The sequence below is a fragment of the Mauremys mutica genome, chromosome 4 (genome assembly GCF_020497125.1).
Source record: "Mauremys mutica isolate MM-2020 ecotype Southern chromosome 4, ASM2049712v1, whole genome shotgun sequence".
In the NCBI taxonomy this organism is placed as follows: domain Eukaryota; kingdom Metazoa; phylum Chordata; order Testudines; family Geoemydidae; genus Mauremys; species Mauremys mutica.
This window is the reverse complement of record NC_059075.1, coordinates 147,068,547-147,089,326: the sequence shown is the minus strand read 5'-3', so window position 1 is coordinate 147,089,326 and position 20,780 is coordinate 147,068,547. Positions and strand designations below refer to the sequence as shown.

The following is a 20,780-nucleotide window of genomic DNA, read 5'->3' as shown; positions in this document are numbered from 1 at the left end:
TTTGTAAAACCATGTTGTATTTTGTCCCAATTACCATTGACCTCAATGTCCTTAACTACTTTTTTCTTCAAATTTTTTTCAAAGACCTTACATACTACAGATGTCAAACTGACAGGCCTGTGCAGTTGTGGTGAGCAGGGCCACCCAGAGGGGGGGGGCAAGAGGGGCAATTTGCCCCAGGCCCCGGGTCCCGCTGGGGCCCCCACGAGAGTTTTTCGGGGCCCCTGGAAGGGGGTCCTTCACTCGCTCTGGGGGGCCCGGAAAACTCTTGTGTGGCCCGGGCCCACAGAGCTTCTTCCGCTCCTGGTCTTCGCCAGCAGGGAGTCCTTCTGCTCTGGGGCAGAAGGACCCCCCCGCCGGCGAATTACCGCCGAAGTGGGGGGCCCTTCCGTTCCGGGACCTGCCGCCAAAGTGCCCCGAAGACCCACCATGGGGGCCGCCCACCGCTGAATTACCGCCGAAGACCCGGCTGCACTTTGGCTGCAGGTCCCACTTCGGCGGCAGGGGGCCCCTGCTGCGGGTCTTCAGGGCACTTCGGTGGCGAGTCCCGGAACGGAAGGGTACTCCGCCGCTGAATTACCGCCGAAGTGGGGGCCCCCCGCTGCCGAAGACCCCAGGCCCCCTGGAATCCTCTGGGTGGCCCTGGTGGTGAGAGGCCAGTGGGGGAGGTCTCTGGGAGGGGTGGGGGCTCGGCATAGAGATCTGTGGTGGAGGTCTCTGGGCGAGGGGGCACTGGGCACAAGGGTGGGGCACTGGGCAGGAGGACAGTGTGGTGCGGGCCTGCCCCCAAGGGGAAGGGGCTTGCTGACAGCACAGGGCTGGGCAGGCCAGTGTGCATGTGGTAGCTGCAGGTTTGTAAACAGTGCCCTCCTGCTGGGCTGTACAGAGCAGGGCTGCTCCCGCATTGGTCCCAGCCCACCCTTCACTCTGGAGACTGACCATCCCGCCCTCCTGCACCTTGCCCCATGGGGGCCCACAAATATGTTTGGTGCCAGGCCCTCAAAAAGTTAATCCCGCCCTGGTCATCTCACCCTGAAACTCCCCCGATTGGTCAAATCTCCTCTTGGGGCAGTTCCTACAGGGGCTAAATTGATCCTGATTGGTAGAGGGTGGTGGGAGGAGTTCTTAGAGCGGTCACATGACATACCTCGCTCCCGTTCATGTGTTCAGCTTGACCTCGGAAGTAATACCCCCATGGGTGAGACGTCTGGGTACAGGTGGTGGGGGCTTAAGTATCAAGGGGCGGGGTTACGGTTTGATTGACAGTAGGGCCCTTATACTACTGACACAGGCCGGCTCATGATGCAAGGTGTAACTCTTGTGTGGTGAAGGTGAGACAGGTGGCATTTATTGGGGGAGGATGTGGAAGGGGACAAGCTCTCTCTGGCCCAAAGGAGGTGTGATGAGCTGGTAGCCCAGCTACACATGATCAGTGATCACAAGACAGCAGGATGTGGGTTTGGCACAATCGTTTCTGGTGCTGCCCCCCTTCCCCCAAACCTCTTTCCAGGAACCCAGTCAGGTTCGGTTTTGATTACTCAGGGTGGTTCTTGCCTCCTCGGGAGGGGAGGATGTTTCCGTCCTGTGACCCCTTTTGTATGGTGTATGTGTATTGCCTTGATCCCTGTGTGGTGTGGTGCTGACTGGTTTGTGTATACGTGTACTGCCCCGATCCCTGTGTTGTGGTAGTGGTGGTGGTGGTGGTGGTGGTGTGTATTGTTCTGATCCTTATGGTGTGGTGCTGCTCTGTCTATTTGTCTATTGCCCTGCTGCACAGCAATCCCAGCCAGCACCAGCCCCCATTACCTGGAGTGAATGCCCCAGCCTCCCCCCAAAACCTCACCCTAATTCCTACACACACTCCTTCTGGGGAAACAGAAACCAGCTGGACCCCGGCGCAGACAGAGGCAGTTTCTGTTCCCATTTCTCTAGTCGCTTGCAGCAGATCAGGAAATGCCCCAGGGGAGGGCAGAGTCCAATTCCCCCTCCACCCCCCAGCTTTGCTGCTGTTCTCTGTTTGTCCTGTGCTGAGCACAAAGAAGGAACAGAATTTATTCTTGCTCTTTCCCCTCCCTCCCTCCCTTCCCTGTCATAGCCTGTCCCCTCTGGACCCACACACAAAAGTGCTGCCCTTTGACACTGCGCAGAGAGGGCTCCAGGAGTTACCTGGTGTTTCCACATAAGCAGCTGAGAGGCAACAGGTTCAGTGCAGAGAGTGAGAGTGGGGGGAGGGGCAGCTGGTTCACAGCAATCTCTCCACCCCAAAAATCCACCTAGAGCAGGATCCCTGCTCCACACCCCTGGTGAGACATACATGGTGCCCCAGTTCCATGGGGCAACAGCTCAGCACAGATGGCACTTTCGCTCCCTGCCCCCCAGGGGAGTTCTGCCAGCTTTGGATCCCCTCCATAGACCACCCTGAGTCTGCGTGAATTTCCCGTTACCTGCATTGCTTTGGCACAGTCAGTCATTCTAATAACCACCGAGAAACAGGGGTTGAGTTTAAGTGGACAGGGGGCTGCAGACAGGGGAGTTTGACAGAGGGAGGCCTACGATGGTGAGGAAGATCCACAACACCTGTGCTAGCACTGCTTCTGTCTCCTCCACCTGCGCCTGTAGCTAGGTGCTTCTACCCAGATCCTGGTGTGGTTTTGCAGAGACTGTGACTTGCAATTCCCACTTACTGACATCCAGGCTGGGGGGACCATCCTATGTGAAAGGTGCCTGCTGGTGGAATCTCTCAGGCAGCAGGTGGGAGAGCTACAGAAGGAGGTGGCTAGGTTGAGGAGCATCCAAATCCATGAGCAATTCCTGGATAGGGTCCATGTGGAGACAGCTGAGGTAGCTGTCCCAGTATACAGGACTGCTGACACACCACTGGTGGAGAAGGAGATGGCTCAGGGTGGACACTGGAAGCTGGTTACTTCTGGCAGCAGGCAGTGCTCCATCCCTGCTCCAAACTCTCCTGCCATGGTAATAGGAAACCATTATGCTCTTCTTGATACAGAAGGGAAGGAATCACCCCCTACAGCAGAGGAGGAGAAGCCTCGTACTCCTAAGGTTGGGAGGTCTGCTGCCACCACTGTGAATAGGAAACATAGGGTAGTGGTTGTCGGAGTCTCTCTTCTGAGGGGAATAGAGGCGCCCATCTGTCACCCTAACATTTCATCTTGGGAGGTATGCTGCCTGCCAGGGGCCCATATCTGAGACGTTACGGAGGCATTGTCGAGGATTATCCAGCCCTCTGACTACTACCCCATGCTACTCATCCATGTGGGCACAAATGATACTGCAAGGTGTGACACTGAGTGGATCAAGAGTGACTACAGGGCTCTGGCAGTATGGGTGAAGGAGTTTGGAGTGCAAATGGTATTCTCTTCGATCCTTCCTGTCAAAGGTAGGGGCCCGGGCAGAGACAGGTCCATCAGGTGAATGGCTGCAAAGATGGTGTTGTCTGGGATTCCCTAACTGCGGCGGGTGATAGATGGAATGCATATCCCTATCTTGGCTCCGGCACACCAGGGCAGCCAGTACATAAACCGCAAGGGGTACTTTTCCATGGTGCTGCAAGCACTGGTGTTTCACCAACATCAACATGGGATGGCTGGGAAAGGTGCATGATGCTCGCATCTTCAGGAACTCTGGTCTTTTTGAACAGCTGCAAGAAGGGACTTACTTCTCAGACCAGAAAATTACTGTTGGGAATGTTGAAATGCCTATAGTTATTCTCAGGGACCCAGCCTACCCCTTAATGCCATGGCTCATGAAGCCGTACACAGGCACCCTGGCCAGTAGTAAGGAGCAGTTCAACTATAGGCTGAGCAACTTCAGAATAGTGGTAGAATGTGTTTTTGGACGTTTGAAAGCTCGCTGGCGCTGTTTGCTGACTCAGTTAGATCTCAGCACAACCAATATTCAAATTGTAATTGCTGCTTGTTGTGTGCTCCACAATATCTGTGAGAGTAAGGGGGAGACGTTTATGGTGGGGTGGGAGGTTGAGGCAACTCGCCTGGTGGCCAATTTCGCACAGCCAGACAACAGGGCGATTAAAAGAGCACAGCAGGAGGAGAAAGGAAGGGTAGTATTTTAAAAGATACATTTCAGAGAACAAAGGGGACACTTTGGTGCAAGTAAGCCATCACATATGGCCGGGCAACAGAATTCAGCTTGCAGGCAGCCTAGGGGCACACGGGGTTCTGCTTCTTCTACATTCATTTCAGTGCTTTCAAACTGCTGGGAGCCCTTTCCCATAGCAAGCAATACCTGGTGGGTTTGTCATATAAAAGAAGGGCCTACGGGCTCTCTGGGATGATTGCTTCACACAACTCACAAAACACCCCGCACCTATCGCATGGCTCCAATGAGGCTCTGAGCAGGGATGAGCCCTTTAAACTAAACACGAATAGCCCAGTGTGGCTGGGTTTTCCCCCCACTCCTCACCATGTGGCTTCGATCAGGCTCTCACTCACCAGAAGTACCTTCTCCAGGGTCATGGTCCGGGAGTCCACATTGGTAGTGGGGGGAGGCTATTGGCTCCTGCATTAAGCATAGTTCCTGGCTAGAGGGAAAAACGGATTCCCCACTTGCCGCCTGTGCACTGTCCTCCTCCTCCTCTTTGTCCTTCAATGACTCTTCCTCCTCGCTCCGTGCAACTCCCCCCCGTGCATGTATCCACGGACAGTGGTGGGGTAGTGGTGGCGTCACCCCCCATAATTGCATAGAGCTCACGGAAGAAGCGGAATGTATGGGGCTGTGACCCAGAGCACCCATTCGCCTCCCTGGCTTTTTGGTACGCTTCCTGAGCTCCTTGATTTTTGTACGACACTGCTCTGTGTCCCTGGAGTAGCCTCTTTCCGTCATGGCCCCGGAGACTTTAGCGGACGTATTTCCATTCCTTTTTTCGGAACGTAGTTCTTCCATAACAGACTCATCTCCCCAACATGCAATGAGATCCAGTACCTCCCGTTCAGACCATGCTGGAGCTCATCTGTGAATCCGGGACTGCGTGATCTCTTGTGATGGTGGACCCTGCATGGTCGCCCATGATGGTGGACAGTGCTGATGGTCACCTGTGCTGATGATGACCAAACAGGAAATGAAATTCAGAAGTTCCCGGGGCTTTTCCTGCCCACCTGGCTAGTGCATCGGAGTTGAGAGTGTTGTCCAGAGTGGTCACAAGGGAGCATTCTGGGATAGCTCCCGGAGGCCAATAACGTCGAATTGCATCCACAATATCTTTAACCCGGGATTGCGATCTTGATTTAAGCGCTACTCCACTTGCCAAGGTGGAGTACAGAAATCGGATTAAAGAGCCCTTTGAATCGAAAAAAACGGTTTGGTCGTGTGGACGGAATCTGTTTTTTTTTTCTAATTAACTCGGCTAATTGCGAAATAACAGACTAGTGTAGACCAGGCCTCCGGTCAGATTGTCAAAAAACAGGTCAGACACTCCAGACTGGTGTTATATTCTATCATTAGATTTCACCACATCAGCTTCTGGATTAATATATGACTATACCATGGAGCCACAGACAATCCCCATAAGCTCTCTAGCTTCTCTTTACCACCCAAACAAACTGGACTCTATGATGAAAGGTTATTAAAACCAAAATTCACCGTCGAATTAGGCTAGGTGTGGACGGAAATCGACCTTAGTAGCTCCAGGAGCTATCCCACACTGCACCACTCTGTTGACGCTCTGGACAGCAGTCCGAGCTTGGATGTTCTGACCAGCCACACAGGAAATGCCCAGGGAAAATTTGACGCGCTACGGTGCCTTGTGGATGTTCTGCAGGACCGCAGGCAGGAGGACAGAGCCCCCCTGCACTATATCTGCAACCGCCCTCTCCCGCCACAAAGTCCCAACCCCCCCTCACCCAAAGTAACAAGAAGGAGGGGCGACAGGGGCCATGAAAACTGTCACTGCACCCCTGCAGAGTGCACAAATACAAGAAGGCTCTCATTCCCTAAATGTTGAGAAGTCCTTTCCTTCCTGGGCTCACCGAAGCCCCAATCCCAGTTTCATCCTCTAACTGTGTAGTTGATTATTAAAAGTAGTTTGCTGTTAATTACTATTTCCGTTAAGTTTTTCTACAGAAGACTGTCTGTGAAGGGGGGGAGGGAAGGGGGTTGTTAATTGCATAGGATAGTCACCTTTACCAGGGTACAGACACGGGGGCAGGATCAACAGCAGGTCACACACACAGTGCAGTCAGTAGGCACCCTGGTCGGTATGGGAGGTGGTTTCCAGGTTCTGGGTGGGTGGGGGGGACGTGACTTTGTAGCGGGGGAGGGCGGTTACAGATCTTATGCAGCGGTCCTTGTCCTGGACCGCTGAGTCACGCAGCAGAGGAATCTGTATCCATCCTCCTCCGCCACAAGGTCACATAGCCCCCGCACACAGAATCCCAAAACGGAGGGATGGCAGGCTCCGTTGAAACAAGCAGTCCGGCACTGCGGACCGCTCTAGGAGCAGGAGCCTGTCATTCCTCACGTTTAGAGGCGGTCTTTACATCACTGCACACCCTACGCAGCACAGTCTGCGTCCCAGTTTCAACCCTTTAATGCAAAGTCATTAATAAAGAAACCTTTGTTAAGTAGCAATGGAACATGTATTTTATTTTTACACGTGTGTTGGAAGTGGGGGAAACGGGGTGAACGGGGTATGTAACTGCAGAGGATAGTCAACAGTAACTGGGTAAAGAAACAGGGGCAGGTTCAGCTTCTCTGTAAAGAAACTGAACAGTCACAGGACACGCTGCTCGCTGCTCGCTAGTACTTGAAGAGTTCCTTGTCGCTGTCCAAGGCGCCTGTATAGGGCTTCATGAGCCAGGGCATTAGCGGGTAGGCTGGGTCCCTGAGGATCACTATAGGCATCTGCACATCCCCAACAGTTATTTTGTGGTCCGGGAAGAAACTACCTTCCCTGCAGGCGTCTAAAAACACCAGTGCTTGCAGCACCATTGAAAAGTAGCCCGATTTCTCAGCAGCTGACTGTGGAAGAGGTGGACGATAAGGTGCGAAGAGGTGAAAACAGCCATAACTGCAGCGGGCTCCATGCTCGCAGTGCTGTGGCGTCCGCGCTGTCACTGACCAGAAAAGTGCACGAACAGATTGCCCGCAGGTGCTTTCGGGGAGGGAGGGAGGGAGGGCGTGATTGACGGTTCAATGATGACAGTTACCCAAAACCACCCTTGACACATTTTTTCCCCCAGCAGGCATTGGGGGCTCTACCCAGCATTCCAATGGGCAGCGGGGACTGTGGGAACTGTGGGATAGCTTCCCACAGTGCACCGCTTCCAAAGTCGACGCTGGCCCCATTAGTGTGGACTCACAAAGTCGAATTAGTGTCCTTAGTGTGGATACACAAATTCGACTTCGTAAGGTCGATTCCACAAATTCGAATTAACTTGAATCGAACTACTCTTGTAGTGTAGACATACCCTAAGAATCATCTCCAGTGCACTGGGCTACCTTTGTAAAGTAGGATTCAAATTAAGCGGCCTTCGCCCCATGGATCCTTCTCGGCATGGCTTGATCATTCAAACAGTGCCCGTAGAATCAGCTCACACATGGTTTCTCTTGATCTTCATTTCCACTCTGGGCACTGGGCACTGCACTTGGCTGGAGGGCACCATGAAACAAGAGACTAGAATTCAAAGTTCTCATTGTTCATGTGAATGGCCCAGGAAAATTTATCACGTTGGGCTTCGGTGTAGATTTCCTCCACTGGAACTCCCCATTTTTTACACCATGCCACAATGATCCTTGGGTCTATATAGTACAGTTTGGAGCTCTTCAAGTTTAGCTGTTTGTTTTCCTCCATCCTGCTCTTCACATCCAATTTCCTCAGTTCGTCGTCTTTTCTCTTCACATCATTCTTGAGCTCTTCTGTGTTGATGCCTTGCGTAGCTTGCTCTAGCTTTTTCTTTAACAGAGAAAGTTCCTCTCTGCTGGCCTCAGTTTTGTCTTGTAGCTCAAACCAATGCAGTTCAGTTTTTGTCCGCTGGTGGTTGCAGAGTTCTGCGACTTTTCTGTTGGCTTCGTTGAAGGACAAGACCTTGTTCTTGATGTGGTGATGAGTGAGATTTTTCAGCTCCTGTTCCATTGTTATGCAGGCAATGTGTGTTCGAAAGACCTTTGTTGTCAAGCCCTTCATTAAACCTTTAAGATACGTATGCAGCACCTGGGGATTCACTTGATCAAATAGATCCGCTTCATCTTTCTCCCGCTTCTCCTCCTTAAACTGCTGGAGATTCCTAAACACCTTCTCTTCCACTGGCACCATTTTTTTGTATAGGATGGAACTTTTACCCATGAAATTAAACTCAACCTTTTTTGTTCCTCCTTTATGGTCTTCATGTAGTGTCACATGCTTCACTCTGAGGGAGCAGCAACCAAAAGTATTGGCCGTCATCCCTTCTTTAGTTTTATTACCTACTCTGAATGCAAACTTGTCAATTAAGTAAAGCACAACCCCCCGCTGCCGCAGCGACTTGTCCTCAGAATCCCAGTCCTTGCGGTACTGCTCCTGAATCTGGGCTCTGTGGTGCTTCAGGCTTCGAGCAACTTCATATTTCTTCCAGTCCTTTTCTCCCATGAGTTTAGAGCTGGCATGTGGCATCATGTATTTGAGTTTTCCCAGCGGGCTCTCTTTCCAAGAGGCCAGCCAAATAACTGCAGGGTTATGCTGAACTTGTCCCCAGCGGTGTCCTGGCGGGGGCTCAGGAATCTCTTTCTCACTGCAGTTGATGGTGACATCTTCTGGCAGGATCTTCTTCTTCAGCTTTCCCCGGTTGGGTGAGTTCCTTCCAACTAACAAGCCAGGGGGGCTGATGTTATAGTTCCCAATTCTCTGTTTGTGGCCATCCAAGAAAAAATAGCCAAATTCCTGTTGTACTTTTTCATTGGTTTTCTTTCTTTTGTAGTAGGCAGCCATCTCTGTAAAATCACATTGATCCAAAGAAGCAATGACCTCCTTCACCTCCGGTGACATAGTGTCCTTCCAGTCAGTGAAGAAGTTTTTGCGAAAGGTCTCATCTCTGATCAGCTCATGGTCCAGCATTTTGGCATAAAGGCTGGCAACCTCTTCTGCTTTCGAATTGAGTGTCACAATCTCCCCATTGTAATAAAACTTGATATTGTCAGGCAGTCGTTCATAGGGGGGAGGAAATGCTGGACCATTGTGTCTCAGGGACGTCCATTTGATGCCATCTTCATACTTCGGCTCCTCCTCCCACCATTTCCATATTTCCTCCTCCGTCATCTCTCTTCTCTGTGCCACAGGCTAGTGTCTGAAGAAACAAAAAAGAAAGGTCCATGATGCAGCTCTGCAGTTTGCAAGAGAGAAATCAAATGGCAAAAATCAAGAGAATAACAGCACAAAGTCACTACACAAGAGCCTGAGACCCTGTCTACAGTATAAACATAAGCATGTCAAAGATCCTGGTTCAATCTGTGTAGCAAACACACAAGCCTTTCCACTGGTCATTGTGAAACTCAGGTAAGGTCCTTTGTACAAGAGCTTTCAGGGACTATGGTGATGACTAGAGGTGAGTGAAATGTTTTTTATGAATAGTTTATTTGCCAAATAATGCAGTTTCAGTCAACCCAAAACTCTTTGGGAATTTGACATTAATAGTTCCGGCCATTCACAAAATGGCCAGAAGAGAAGATGTTGATGGTGGAGTCACTGTTCTCTCTCTCTCTCTCTCTCTCTCTCTCTCTCTCTATCTCTCACACACACAGAGTAACTGTTATCTCAGTGGTTAGGGCACTCAGCTGGGATGTAGACAACCCAAGTTTGATCTGGAACAGGCTTGCAATGGACTTATTCAATTCACTGACTATGGCAAAAAAAAGAGAGAGAGAGAGAGAGATTTCATAGAATCATAAACTTTAATGTCAGAAGGGACCATTATGATCATCTAGTCTGACCTCCTGCACAATGCAGGCCACAGAATCTCACCCACTCCTGTATCAAACCTGTGGCTGAGCCATTGAAGTCCTCAAATCATGGTTTAAAGACTTCAAGGTGCAGAGAATCTTCCAGCAAGTGACCCGTGCCCCACGCTGCAGAGGAAGGCGAAAACCCCCCAGGGCCTCTGCCAATCTGCCTTGGAGGAAAATTCCTTCCCGACCCCAAATATGGTGATCAGCTAAACCCTGAGCATGTGAGCAAGACTCACCAGCCAGACACCCAAGAAAGAATTCTCTGTAGTAACTCAGATCCCACCACATCTAACATCCCATCACAGGCCACTGGGCATATTTACCGCTAGTAGTCAAAGACCAATCTCATTATACCATCCCTTCCATAAGCTTATCAAGCTTAGTCTTGAAGCCAGATATGTCTTTTGCCCCCACTACTCCCTTTGGAAGGCTGTTCCAGAACTTCACTCCTCTGATGGTTAGAAACCTTCATCTAATTTCAAGTCTAAACTTCCTGATGGCCAGTTTATATCCATTTGTTCTTGTGTCCACATTGGTACTGAGGTTAAATAATTCCTCTTCCTCCCTGTATTTATTCCTCTGATATATTTATAGAGAGCAATCATATCTCCCCTCAGCCTTCTTTTGGTTAGGTTAAACAAGTGAAGCTCTTTGAGTCTCCTTTCATAAGACAGGTTTTCCATTCCTCAGATCATCCTAGTAGCCCTTCTCTGCACCTGTTCCAGTTTGAATTCATCCTTTTTAAACATGGGAGACCAGAACTGCACACAGTATTCCAGATGAGGTCTCACCAGGGCCTTGTATAATGGTACTAACACCTCCTTATCTCTACTGGAAATATCTCACCTGATGCATCCCAAGACTGCATTAGCTTTTTTCACGGCCATATCACATTGGTGGCTCATAGTCATCCTGTGATCAACCAATACTCCGAGGTCCTTCTCATCCTCTGTTACTTCCAACTGATGCGTCCCCAGTTTATAACAATAGTTCTTGTTATTAATCCCTAAATGCATGACCTTGCACTTTTCACTATTAAATTTCATCCTATTACTATTACTCCAGTTTACGAGGTCATCTAAATCTTCCTGTAGGATATCCCGGTCCTTCTCTGTGTTAGCAATACCTCCCACCTTTGTGTCTTCTGCAAACTTTATTAGCACATTCCCACTTTTTGTGCCAAGGTCAGTAATAAAAAGATTAAATAAGATTGGTCACAAAACCGATCCCTGAGGCGCTCCACTGGTAACCTCCCTCCAGTCTGACAGTTCACCTTTCAGTATGACTCGTTGTAGTCTCCCCTTTAACCAGTTCCTTATCCACCTTTCAATTTTCATATTGATCCCTATCTTTTCCAATTTAGCTAATAATTCCCCATGTGGAACCATATCAAATGCCTTACTGAAATCAAGGTAAATTAGATCCACTGCGTTTCCTTTGTCTAAAAAATCTGTTACCTTCTCAAAGAAGGAGATCAGGTTGGTTTGGCACGATCTACCTTTTGAAAAAACATGTTGTAATTTGTCCCAATTACCATTTACCTCAATGTCCTTGACTACTTCTTCCTTCAAATTTTTTTCCAAGACCTTGCATACTACAGATGTCAAACTGACTGGCCTGTAGTTGCCCAGATCACTTTTTTTTTTTCTTTCTTAAAGATAGAAACTATGTTCGCAATTCTCCAGTCGTACGGTACAACCCCTGAGTTTACTGATTTCATTAAAAAATCTTGCTAACGGGCTTGCAATTTCATGTGCTAGTTCCTTTAATATTCTTGGATGAAGATTATCTGGGCCCCTCGATGTAGTCCCATGAAGCTGGTCGAGTTTGGCTTCTACCTCAGATGTGGTAATCTCTACCCCCATATCCTCATTCCCATTTGTCATCCTACCATTATCCCTAAACTCCTCATTAAAGACTGAGGCAAAGTATTTGTTTAGATATTGGGCCCTGCCTAGATTATCCTTAACCTCCACTCCATCCTCAGTGTTTAGCGGTCCCACTTCTTCTTTCTTTGTTTTCTTATTTATATGGCTATTTTATTATTGGTTTTAATTCCCTTTGCAAGGTCCAACTCTACATGGCTTTTGGCCTTTCTCACTTTATCCCTACATGTTCTGACCTCAATAAGGTAGCTTTCCTTGCTAATCCCTCTCATCTTTTATTCCTTGTAGGCTTTCTGCTTTTTTTTCTTAATCACCTCTCTGAGATGCTTGCTCATCCAGCTTGGTCTACAACTCCTGCCTGTGAATTTTTCCCTCTTTCTTGGGATGCAGGCTTCTGATAGTTTCTGCAACTTTGACTTGAAGTAATTCCAAGCTTCCTCCACCTTTAGATCCCCACATTCTTCAGTCCAATCCACTTCCCTAACTAATTTCCTTAATTCTTTAAAGTTAGCCCTTTTGAAATCATAAACCCTAGTCACAGATCTATTTTTGTTTACCCTTCCATCTAGTTTGAACTGAATTAGCTCATGATCACTCAAACCAAGGTTGTCCCCTATAACCATTTCTTCTATGAGGTCCTCACTACTCACCAAAACCAAATTTAAAATGGCATCCCCCCTTGTTGGTTCAGCAACTACTTGGTGAAGGAATCCTTCAGCTATCGCATCCAGGAAAATCTGAGCCCTATTATTATTACTAGCATTTGTCCTCCAGTCTACATCTGGGAAGTTAAAGTCTCCCATGATCACACAATTCCCATTAGTATTTACTTCATTAAAAATATTAAAGAGGTCTCTATCCATATCCAAATCAGATCCTGGTGGTCTATACTACACCACAAGCACTATCCCAGGGGAGGTTCTAGTAGCTTTCTTCCCCAATGTGATTTTTGCCCAGACAGACTCTATCTTATCCATTCCATTCCTTCTTATTTCTTTACAGTCTACCTCATCAGTGATATACAATGCTACTCCGCCACCTTTGCCTTTAATGCTGTCTTTCCTAAACAGCACATACCCTTCAATACCTGTACTCCAGTCATGACAACTATTCCACCATGTTTCTGTTATCCCTATAATATCCGGTTTCACTTCCTGCACCAGTAACTCTAGTTCCTCCATTTTGTTATTTAGGCTCCTCACATTGGTGTACAAACATCTTAATTCATGCTGCTTGGTTTCACTCACATTCTTTACCCAGACATTCTACCACCAGCATCACCTATTAGACTGGTATCTACACTACCCTTCCTCCGTATGTCCAGTCTCCTACCCACGGCTGTATCCTTTCTTTCTTTGTTTTCTTCCCTCTCAATTCCTAGTTTAAAGCTCTCTTAATCAGTTGTGCCAGCCTCCAGCCTAGAAGTCTATTTCCCTCCCTACTCAAGTGAAGTCCATCCAGAGAGAACAGTTCTCTGTCCATGAATGCCACCCAGTGGCCACACATCCCAAAGCCCTTCTTATAGCACCACTGCCTGAGCCATCTGTTGATCATCATAATCTTGTCACACCTTTGTTGCCCTTCTCTAGGAACAGGCAGAATCCCACTGAAGATCATCTGAGCCTCGATTTCCTTAAGAGTCTTCCCCAGCCTGGCATAGTCTCCCTTGATACGTTCCATCGAGAATCTAGACGTATCATTTGTTCCCACATGAAGGACAATCAGTGGATTCTTTCCTGCTCCCATTAGGATCCTCTTCAGCCTCAGGTCCACATCCCGTATCTTAGCACCCAGCAGACAGCACACCCTTCTGTTCTCCGGATCAGCTCTGGTTACAGGCCTGTGTTCTCAGTAAGGTGTCTCCAATCACGTAGACCTGCCTTTTCCTGGTGACGGTGCAATTCTCCGGTCTATCCCCTGCTCCCACTGGCTGCAAGTCCTTTCGATTCCTATTCACTCTTGCAATCCTGCGCAACCCATCCTGTATCCTCCTGGGGCTCATGTTTGGTGTTGTTATCTCCATTGACTCCTCCCCTCTTCTTATAGGACTAGTTGGATTTACTTCAATCCAAACTAATTTTTTTTTCAGAACTGCCACTGAACAATCAGTTATTTGCCCCGTTGTAGGCATGAGCACCCACAAGGCCCAGCTAAGACCAGGGACCCCAGTGGGCCAGGCACTATACAAACACAATAAGAAACAGGTCCTGCCCTGAAAGACTTATAATCTCTTCAGTTTAACTCTTCCCCTCCCACGCCTGGAGCCGGCAATAGCCACTGGGAATTAGCCGCGTGCACCCCAGCTGCATTCACTGGGTGAGGTATCACTGTATTGAATGATGGAGGGCAGGGCCGGCTTTAAGCTGATTCCCCCGATTCCCCAGAATCGGGCCCTGTGCCTAAGAGGGCCCTGCGCCTAAGGTGTCTTTTTTTTTTTTTACTCAACTGGCGGCAGGAGGGAGTGTGGGGGGGTAATGTCCACCTGTCTTAGCGACACAAGTTATTGGGCTCAATACAGGGGTAACTGGGTGAGGTTCTCTGGCCTGTGTTACACAGAAGGTCAGACCATGTGATCTAATGGTTCCTTCTGGCCTGGCAATAAATGAATCGAAGTAGTATTTCTCTGAAGCCCTTCACCAGGATATCAGAGTGCCTTACATACACTAGTGGCTACCCAAACCTGAGCATTCTTTTCTCCCTCTGTGTAGGAGCAGGTAATCAGACTTGTGCAGATCTCCACATCTTACTGCAGAGGGCTTTGGGATGTATGGCCACTGGGAGGCATTCATGGACAGAGGACTGTTCTCTCGGGATGGACTTCACCTGAGTAGGGAAGGAAATAGACTTCTAGGCTGGAGGCTGGCACAACTGACTAAGAGAGCTTTAAACTAGGAATTGGGGGGAGATGGTTGGGAGATGCCCAGGTAATCTCCACGCGGGCAAAGGCAAAGGTGGTGGTGGAGTAGCATTGTATATCACTGATGAGGTTAACTGTAAAGAAATAAGAAAGGATGGAATGGATAAGACAGAGTCTGACTGGGCAAAAATCACATTGGGGAAGAAAGCTACTAGAGCCTCCCCTGAGATAGTGCTTGGGGTGTGCTATAGACCACCAGGATCTGATTTGGATATGGATAGAGACCTCTTTAATGTTATTAATGAAGTAAATACTAATGGGAATTGTGTGATCATGGGAGACTTTAACTTCCCAGATATAGACTGGAGGACAAGTGCTAGTAACAATAATAGGGCTCAGATTTTCCTAGATGCGATAGCTGATGGATTCCTTCACTGAGTAGTTGCTGAACCAAGCGAGGACCTCATAGAAGGTCCCAGAAGAGAGTTAGGAAGGTGTGACGCATGGACAGAAAGGGTTAAACATCCTGCAAAATAAATAACCCTCAAAAGACAATCACTGGGACCCCAGTCACAGAAGGTTTTGACCTTGATCTCCACTGATCAGGTGCAAATAATAATGCGGGAGGGGGAGGCTTCACAAGAAATTTAGAGGAGTGGAGCTTTGCCCTTGATAACTCTCCTCCTGACTGGAGGAAAACCAAACCTGGCAATGCTGACACAGCAAATGTAGCCTACGAGTCATAATTTGTCCAACCCAGCAGCTCCTCAGGAGTGTGGGAAGCAGACTTTTGGGTGTTTCCATTGCTCAGTATAATTCTGATCTCCAGCCAATTCCTTCTATCCCGGGAGGAATGACTCATTTAAGGTGGATAGGTGCTTGTCAAACCAAAGCAAAGCATTGGTGCCTATGCTCTTGGGACCCATCTCCAAGAACGGCTGCTATCTGATGTGTCAGCTGAAGGCAAAATGCGTGTGATCAATTGTATAATGTTCTACATGGCAATTAGGTAAAAATATGTCTGCCAGAGACATCCGCCTCCCACAGTCTGAAGCCTGAGGTTTGGTTCATCCTCAGAGTTGTGGGAATAGCATTGAGGGAAATGCTCCTCTGTCCCCTGCAGCCGGGGGACAGGCGCCCTCTTCTGGAAATTGGGGGTGTTGATGGATTGTTCCTGTGTTGATGGGGTCTGTTCCCCTAGGAGGATGCCTGTGTTAGGAACTTCTTCGTTGTGCTCGTATCTCTCCCTGGACCAAGTGATGGAATTGCCATTCGTTCCTGGGAACACATGTATGAATGGGTCTTTGCCTCCTAAACCCAAACCACTGTTGTTCCATCCACATTGCAATCCTGGTAAGTGTACTTCCTTGCACCAGTCCCAGTCTGGCACCATCCCACCTCCATGGGGGTCCTGCCTTCAGAGCCACAAGAGAACAGCACTGAGATGGGAGGGGCATATGGGTCCACCGGGCTGCCTTGGCAGGGGTTATTTCTACTGATCCAGCTGCAGGGAGCGTATCTTCCGATCTCACAGATGGGCCATAGGCTGGATCGTAGGGTCATGCACCAAAGCACAAAGTCACAATTGTCAGCTGGTGCCAAGTGTCACAGCGTTCTGAACATCAGCTGGTGTGGTTAGAGGGCAGGCCAGGAAGCGTCTAGCATGTTGGATGCGTAGAGACGAAGGATGGCTACTGACTGAGGTACTGGCCTGGGGAGTTGGGTTTATGTTCCTGGCTCGGCTCCTTACTCTGGCCTGGGCTTTATCAGCACAATCTAGCCACCAGACAACAACCTGGCCCAGGATTCCCCCTAACCAAAGGGAGGCCCAGAGTGGTACTTCTCTCCTCGAGCAATTTCTACTTACTGGGGTCTGAAAGCAGCGGAGGAGTGGGGGGGATCAGGCTATCACGGGGGGTCCATGGGAAGGAGCAGGCATGTTTGAAATGAAATGTGGTGAATCAGAGAGAAGCACGTGCACAAAGCCTGGAAAATTTCAGCCCCAAAAGTGACTGTTGCCGAAAGTTGGGAATCTCTGAAAATTGGAGGCTTACTATTGAAGCTGCTTTGACTCCCCCCACATTGACCATAACATCCCCATCCATCATCCTAGTGGATTTTCCTGGAAGCTCCCATCACAAACCTCACTGCCCTATATGACGCTTCCTAGGGATACCCAGGGCTGCAAGACACCTCGCTGCCACCTGCCCTTTCGGTCTGTGCCTGCTGGAGGCAAGCTGCCAACTCCACCTGCCATGGGCTACACAAGCAGTCCTCCTTCGGCCTACTCCTCTGCAGGCCAGCAATAGGTACACTCCAATTTCCACACCCTCTGAGCACCTCCCTGGAGCATCCAGCCCCTGCTCCACTGGACACTCACAGCTTTCACAGTTTTCTTGCTCCCAAAGAAGCAATACACTCCAGCCTACCAGTTTCACCTCTGATTACTGGTCTGCTCAACACACAGCACTTAGATATGTTTACAGTGAAATCAAGTGAAAATTTATACATACATAACTCCTTAAATATTATCCATACGTACATTTTGCAATGATTATGATGATCAGTGTGCTCTTGGGTAGAGATCTCACATGCCACCCTTTGGGAAATTTAATATGCATATACCTGTGAAACTAAGTACCCCTGTAGTCACACCCTGTAATAATCTTTGTACATTGCTATCAGTAAGTATCCATAATTCCTTATCAGGTGTCAATACATACAGTACACAATGATATTAATTACCAGTGTGTTGACATTCCCCTCTAGTGTTATCTGGACCAGTGATCTCCTAGGTCACCCCAGTCCTTGACTCTGGGAGCCAGCCTTACCCTGCTCTGCTGTGAGAACTCCCACTCCTGGGCTGTTCACACACATGCCTCTGGCATGTCAGCTGCTCCCAGCTACGTGAGTGAGCACTTTTGGCCAGTCACTGCTTGGACTGTGCAACTGAATGACACGAGCCAATATTTCTTGTCCCAGACACAACCCTAGGAACCTCCGTCTTGCAGTGACCGGTCCTGCCCGCCGGATGCTGCAAGCTTATATAAGTTCATCAATTTAATAAAGAAATTGATATGAACCAGGCTTGTTCTCCCAAGGGGAATCTCTGACACACTTCAAACCAAACACTCTGCTTCAGGTAGAATAAACAAACAGATTTATTAACTATAAAAGTAGATTTTAAGTGATTATGAGTTAAAGCATAACAAGTCAGAGTGGTTACCGAAAGAAAAGGAAAGAAAAGCACGTAGTCTAAATGCCCAACCCTATTAGACTGAGCAGCAACTAGATGAAGCAGTTTTTCTCACCCCACTGGATATTGCAGTCCTTTATACAGGCTTGTTCCTTAAAACTGGGCTGATCTCCTGTGTTAGAGTCTTGTCTTCTTCCCAGTGTCTTGGCTGCTTGCAGCAGAGGTGGGGGCAGGAGACTGGCCCCGTATGTGTCCACTCTGCCTGTTTTATACTCTCAGTCCATGTGCTTGTAGAACACACGTCCAGGCAGGTCTGTGTGGCATTGCTGAGTCTCTTTAAACAAGGTTGAGCAATTCCTCTCGTGTGGCCTCATGCAGATGAGTCTGCATTGTAGCTCCCTTATCGTGCAATGGCTGCTGTTAGGCTATTTGACACCCCGCCCAGGCGTTGGTTACTTTCCTTGCTGTTGCCTCTAGGGAGCTAATATCTGGCTGATTCCCCCAACTTACAGCATGTTTTAGTGACAACCGTACAACACAGTTCTCATAACTTCATATGCATTAATGATATACATATATGGAGAGAGAAATCACTTTCAGCAGGTCATAAGCTTTCCCCGATACCTTACAAGGCCTGCTTTATTTGTGAGATCACGATTACATAAAAATGAGGAATATGGGGGTTACAATACGCTCCCCCCAAGGTACAGAATGTCACAGTGTGTCATTAGCTCTCAGAAAAGACCTCACTCTATACACTTTTATAGTGCAGTAATATTCTATACAGTTGATTCAATGGCTTATCACTTGAGGTTCAGACCCTGTGTCTTTATGGACCACTGAACCTTTGCAGTGGATCCTCCTGAGGGTTAGCCCTCCACGTAAAGTTTATTCAAGCTGTGAGGAAGGCGACACGGAGTCTGGTAGGGAAGGAAGCGCCGTGCTCCTCCTTCCCCCCTGCGTTAGCATAACAGCTTTGTTTACCTAATGTGTAAAAATGCACCTTCGTTGTCTTTGCCTGAAGACTGGGCTGGTCAGAGACTCGAATACACATTCCAAGCCAGACCAGCTTACCAACTCCCCCCGCCCGACATGCCTGGCTTGAACACACTTTAGTTCTCATTCCAGCCTGTATCCATGACTCTTACTCCATGGACATACATCACGCGTGGTTATTAGTGATCAGTGAGTTATTCGTTTTCCAATGATATCTCATGAGGCATATTTTGTACAAAGATTATTACAATGGTGCGTAGGGCGTGAATACAGGGGTGCTGAGTGTCACATCAGACCCAGCCCCTACACACCCCTTGTGCCCGCTGGCAAGAGGTTCCCGGGTCACACACTGCCGTAACAATGGCTAATTATTACAACAGCAGCTAACCCTTTGCTATTCACCATCCCCACTCAGGCTTCATCTACGCTGGAGCAGCTGGTGTCATTTCTAGCTTTCCGTGCTATCGCTGATCGCGCCAGTGTGTTAAAAATAGCAGTGTAGCCACTGCAGCACAAGCGACGGGAGGGGCTAGCCACCCAAGTATGTACCTATGGTTTCAAACGGATCGTTCTCGGACAGCTCCCCCCCCCCCGCCACAACACACACCGGCGCGCACACATCCTGTGACGGAGTATCCGGAGGGAGAGAGACTCAAAGAACCAGTGTCTTGCCTTGCTCTCGGCTCGTCAGGCACAAGTAACGATGTGTGAGAGGGGAGGCTTCAGAGGGCATTTTAGAGGGACACGGAGCCCCACCCTCCCTTGAGAGCTATCCCCACAAAGGCCTGGTCTACACTAGGACTTTAAATCGAATTTAGCAGCGTTAATTCGAACTAACCGCTCAACCGTCCACACCAGGAAGCCATTTAATTCGAACTAGAGGGCTCTTTAGTTCGAATTCGGTACTCCACCCCGACAGGTGGAGTAACGCTAAATTCGACATGGCTAGCTCGAATTAGGCTAGGTGTGGATGCAAATCGAAATTAGTAGCTCCGGGAGCTATCCCACAGTGCACCACTCTGTTGACGCTCTGGACAGCAGTCCAAGCTTCGATGCTCTGAGCAGCCACACAGGAAACGACCCGGGAAAATTTGAATTCCTTTTCCTTTCTGGACAGTTAGAATCTCATTTTGTGGTTGGACATCGGGGCGAGCTCAGCAGCACCGGCAGCAATGCAGAGCTCTCCAGCAGAGGAGTTCATGTAATCTCTGAATAGAAAGAGGGACCCGGCTTAGACTGACCGGGAACTCTTGGATCTGATCGGTGTGTGGGGCGAGGAGTCTGTGCTTTCGGAGCTGCGCTCCAACAAACAGAATGCAAAGACCTACAAGAAGGTCTCCAAAGCCATGATCCAGACAGAGGATACAGCCGTCATGCAACGCATCGCTGCGTGAAAACCAAGGACCCCAGACAAGGCTACCAAAAAATCAAAGCGGCAAACGGACGCTACAGAGCCTGCCACCAGTGCCCCACCAGTGACCATGGACTCTGATGATGGGACAGTGTCGACAGACAGTTCCTCGATGATGTTCACGGATGGGGAAGATGAGGAAGTGTTTGTGGAGGACGAGGCAGGCGAGAGCGCTTACAACGCTGGTTTCCCCGACAGCCAGGATCTATTCATCACCGTCACGGAGATCCCCTACCAACCCTCCCCGGCCATGAACCCGGATCCTGAATCAGGGGAAGGAGCAGTCGGTAAGTGCTTTAACCATGTTAACTTTTATTCTTAATATAACAGGAATCTGAAGTGTGTGAGAAGGAGGTCTCTCTATATAGGGTGATAGATCAGAAATCCTCCTGGGAGATCTCCACGAAGCTCTACTTCCGTTAATCGATAAGCATCAGCAGGAGGTTCCTGGGGAGAGCTGCCTTATTGGGTGCTCCGTGATAG

At 48.9% G+C, this 20,780-nt stretch overlaps 1 protein-coding gene across 1 annotated transcript; it reads right to left on the bottom strand.

The window, feature by feature from the left end:
* Positions 1-7,541: 7,541 nt before the first annotated feature.
* LOC123369988 (DNA topoisomerase 1-like) lies at positions 7,542-18,220 on the bottom strand. The gene is made up of 2 exons (XM_045016113.1): positions 18,006-18,220; positions 7,542-9,293 (listed from the first exon to the last, which is right to left on the bottom strand). Exon 2 carries the CDS (start codon positions 9,263-9,265, stop codon positions 7,649-7,651), a length of 1,617 nt encoding a protein of 538 aa, XP_044872048.1. The 5' UTR covers positions 9,266-9,293; positions 18,006-18,220; the 3' UTR covers positions 7,542-7,648.
* Between the last annotated feature and the right edge of the window lie 2,560 nt (positions 18,221-20,780).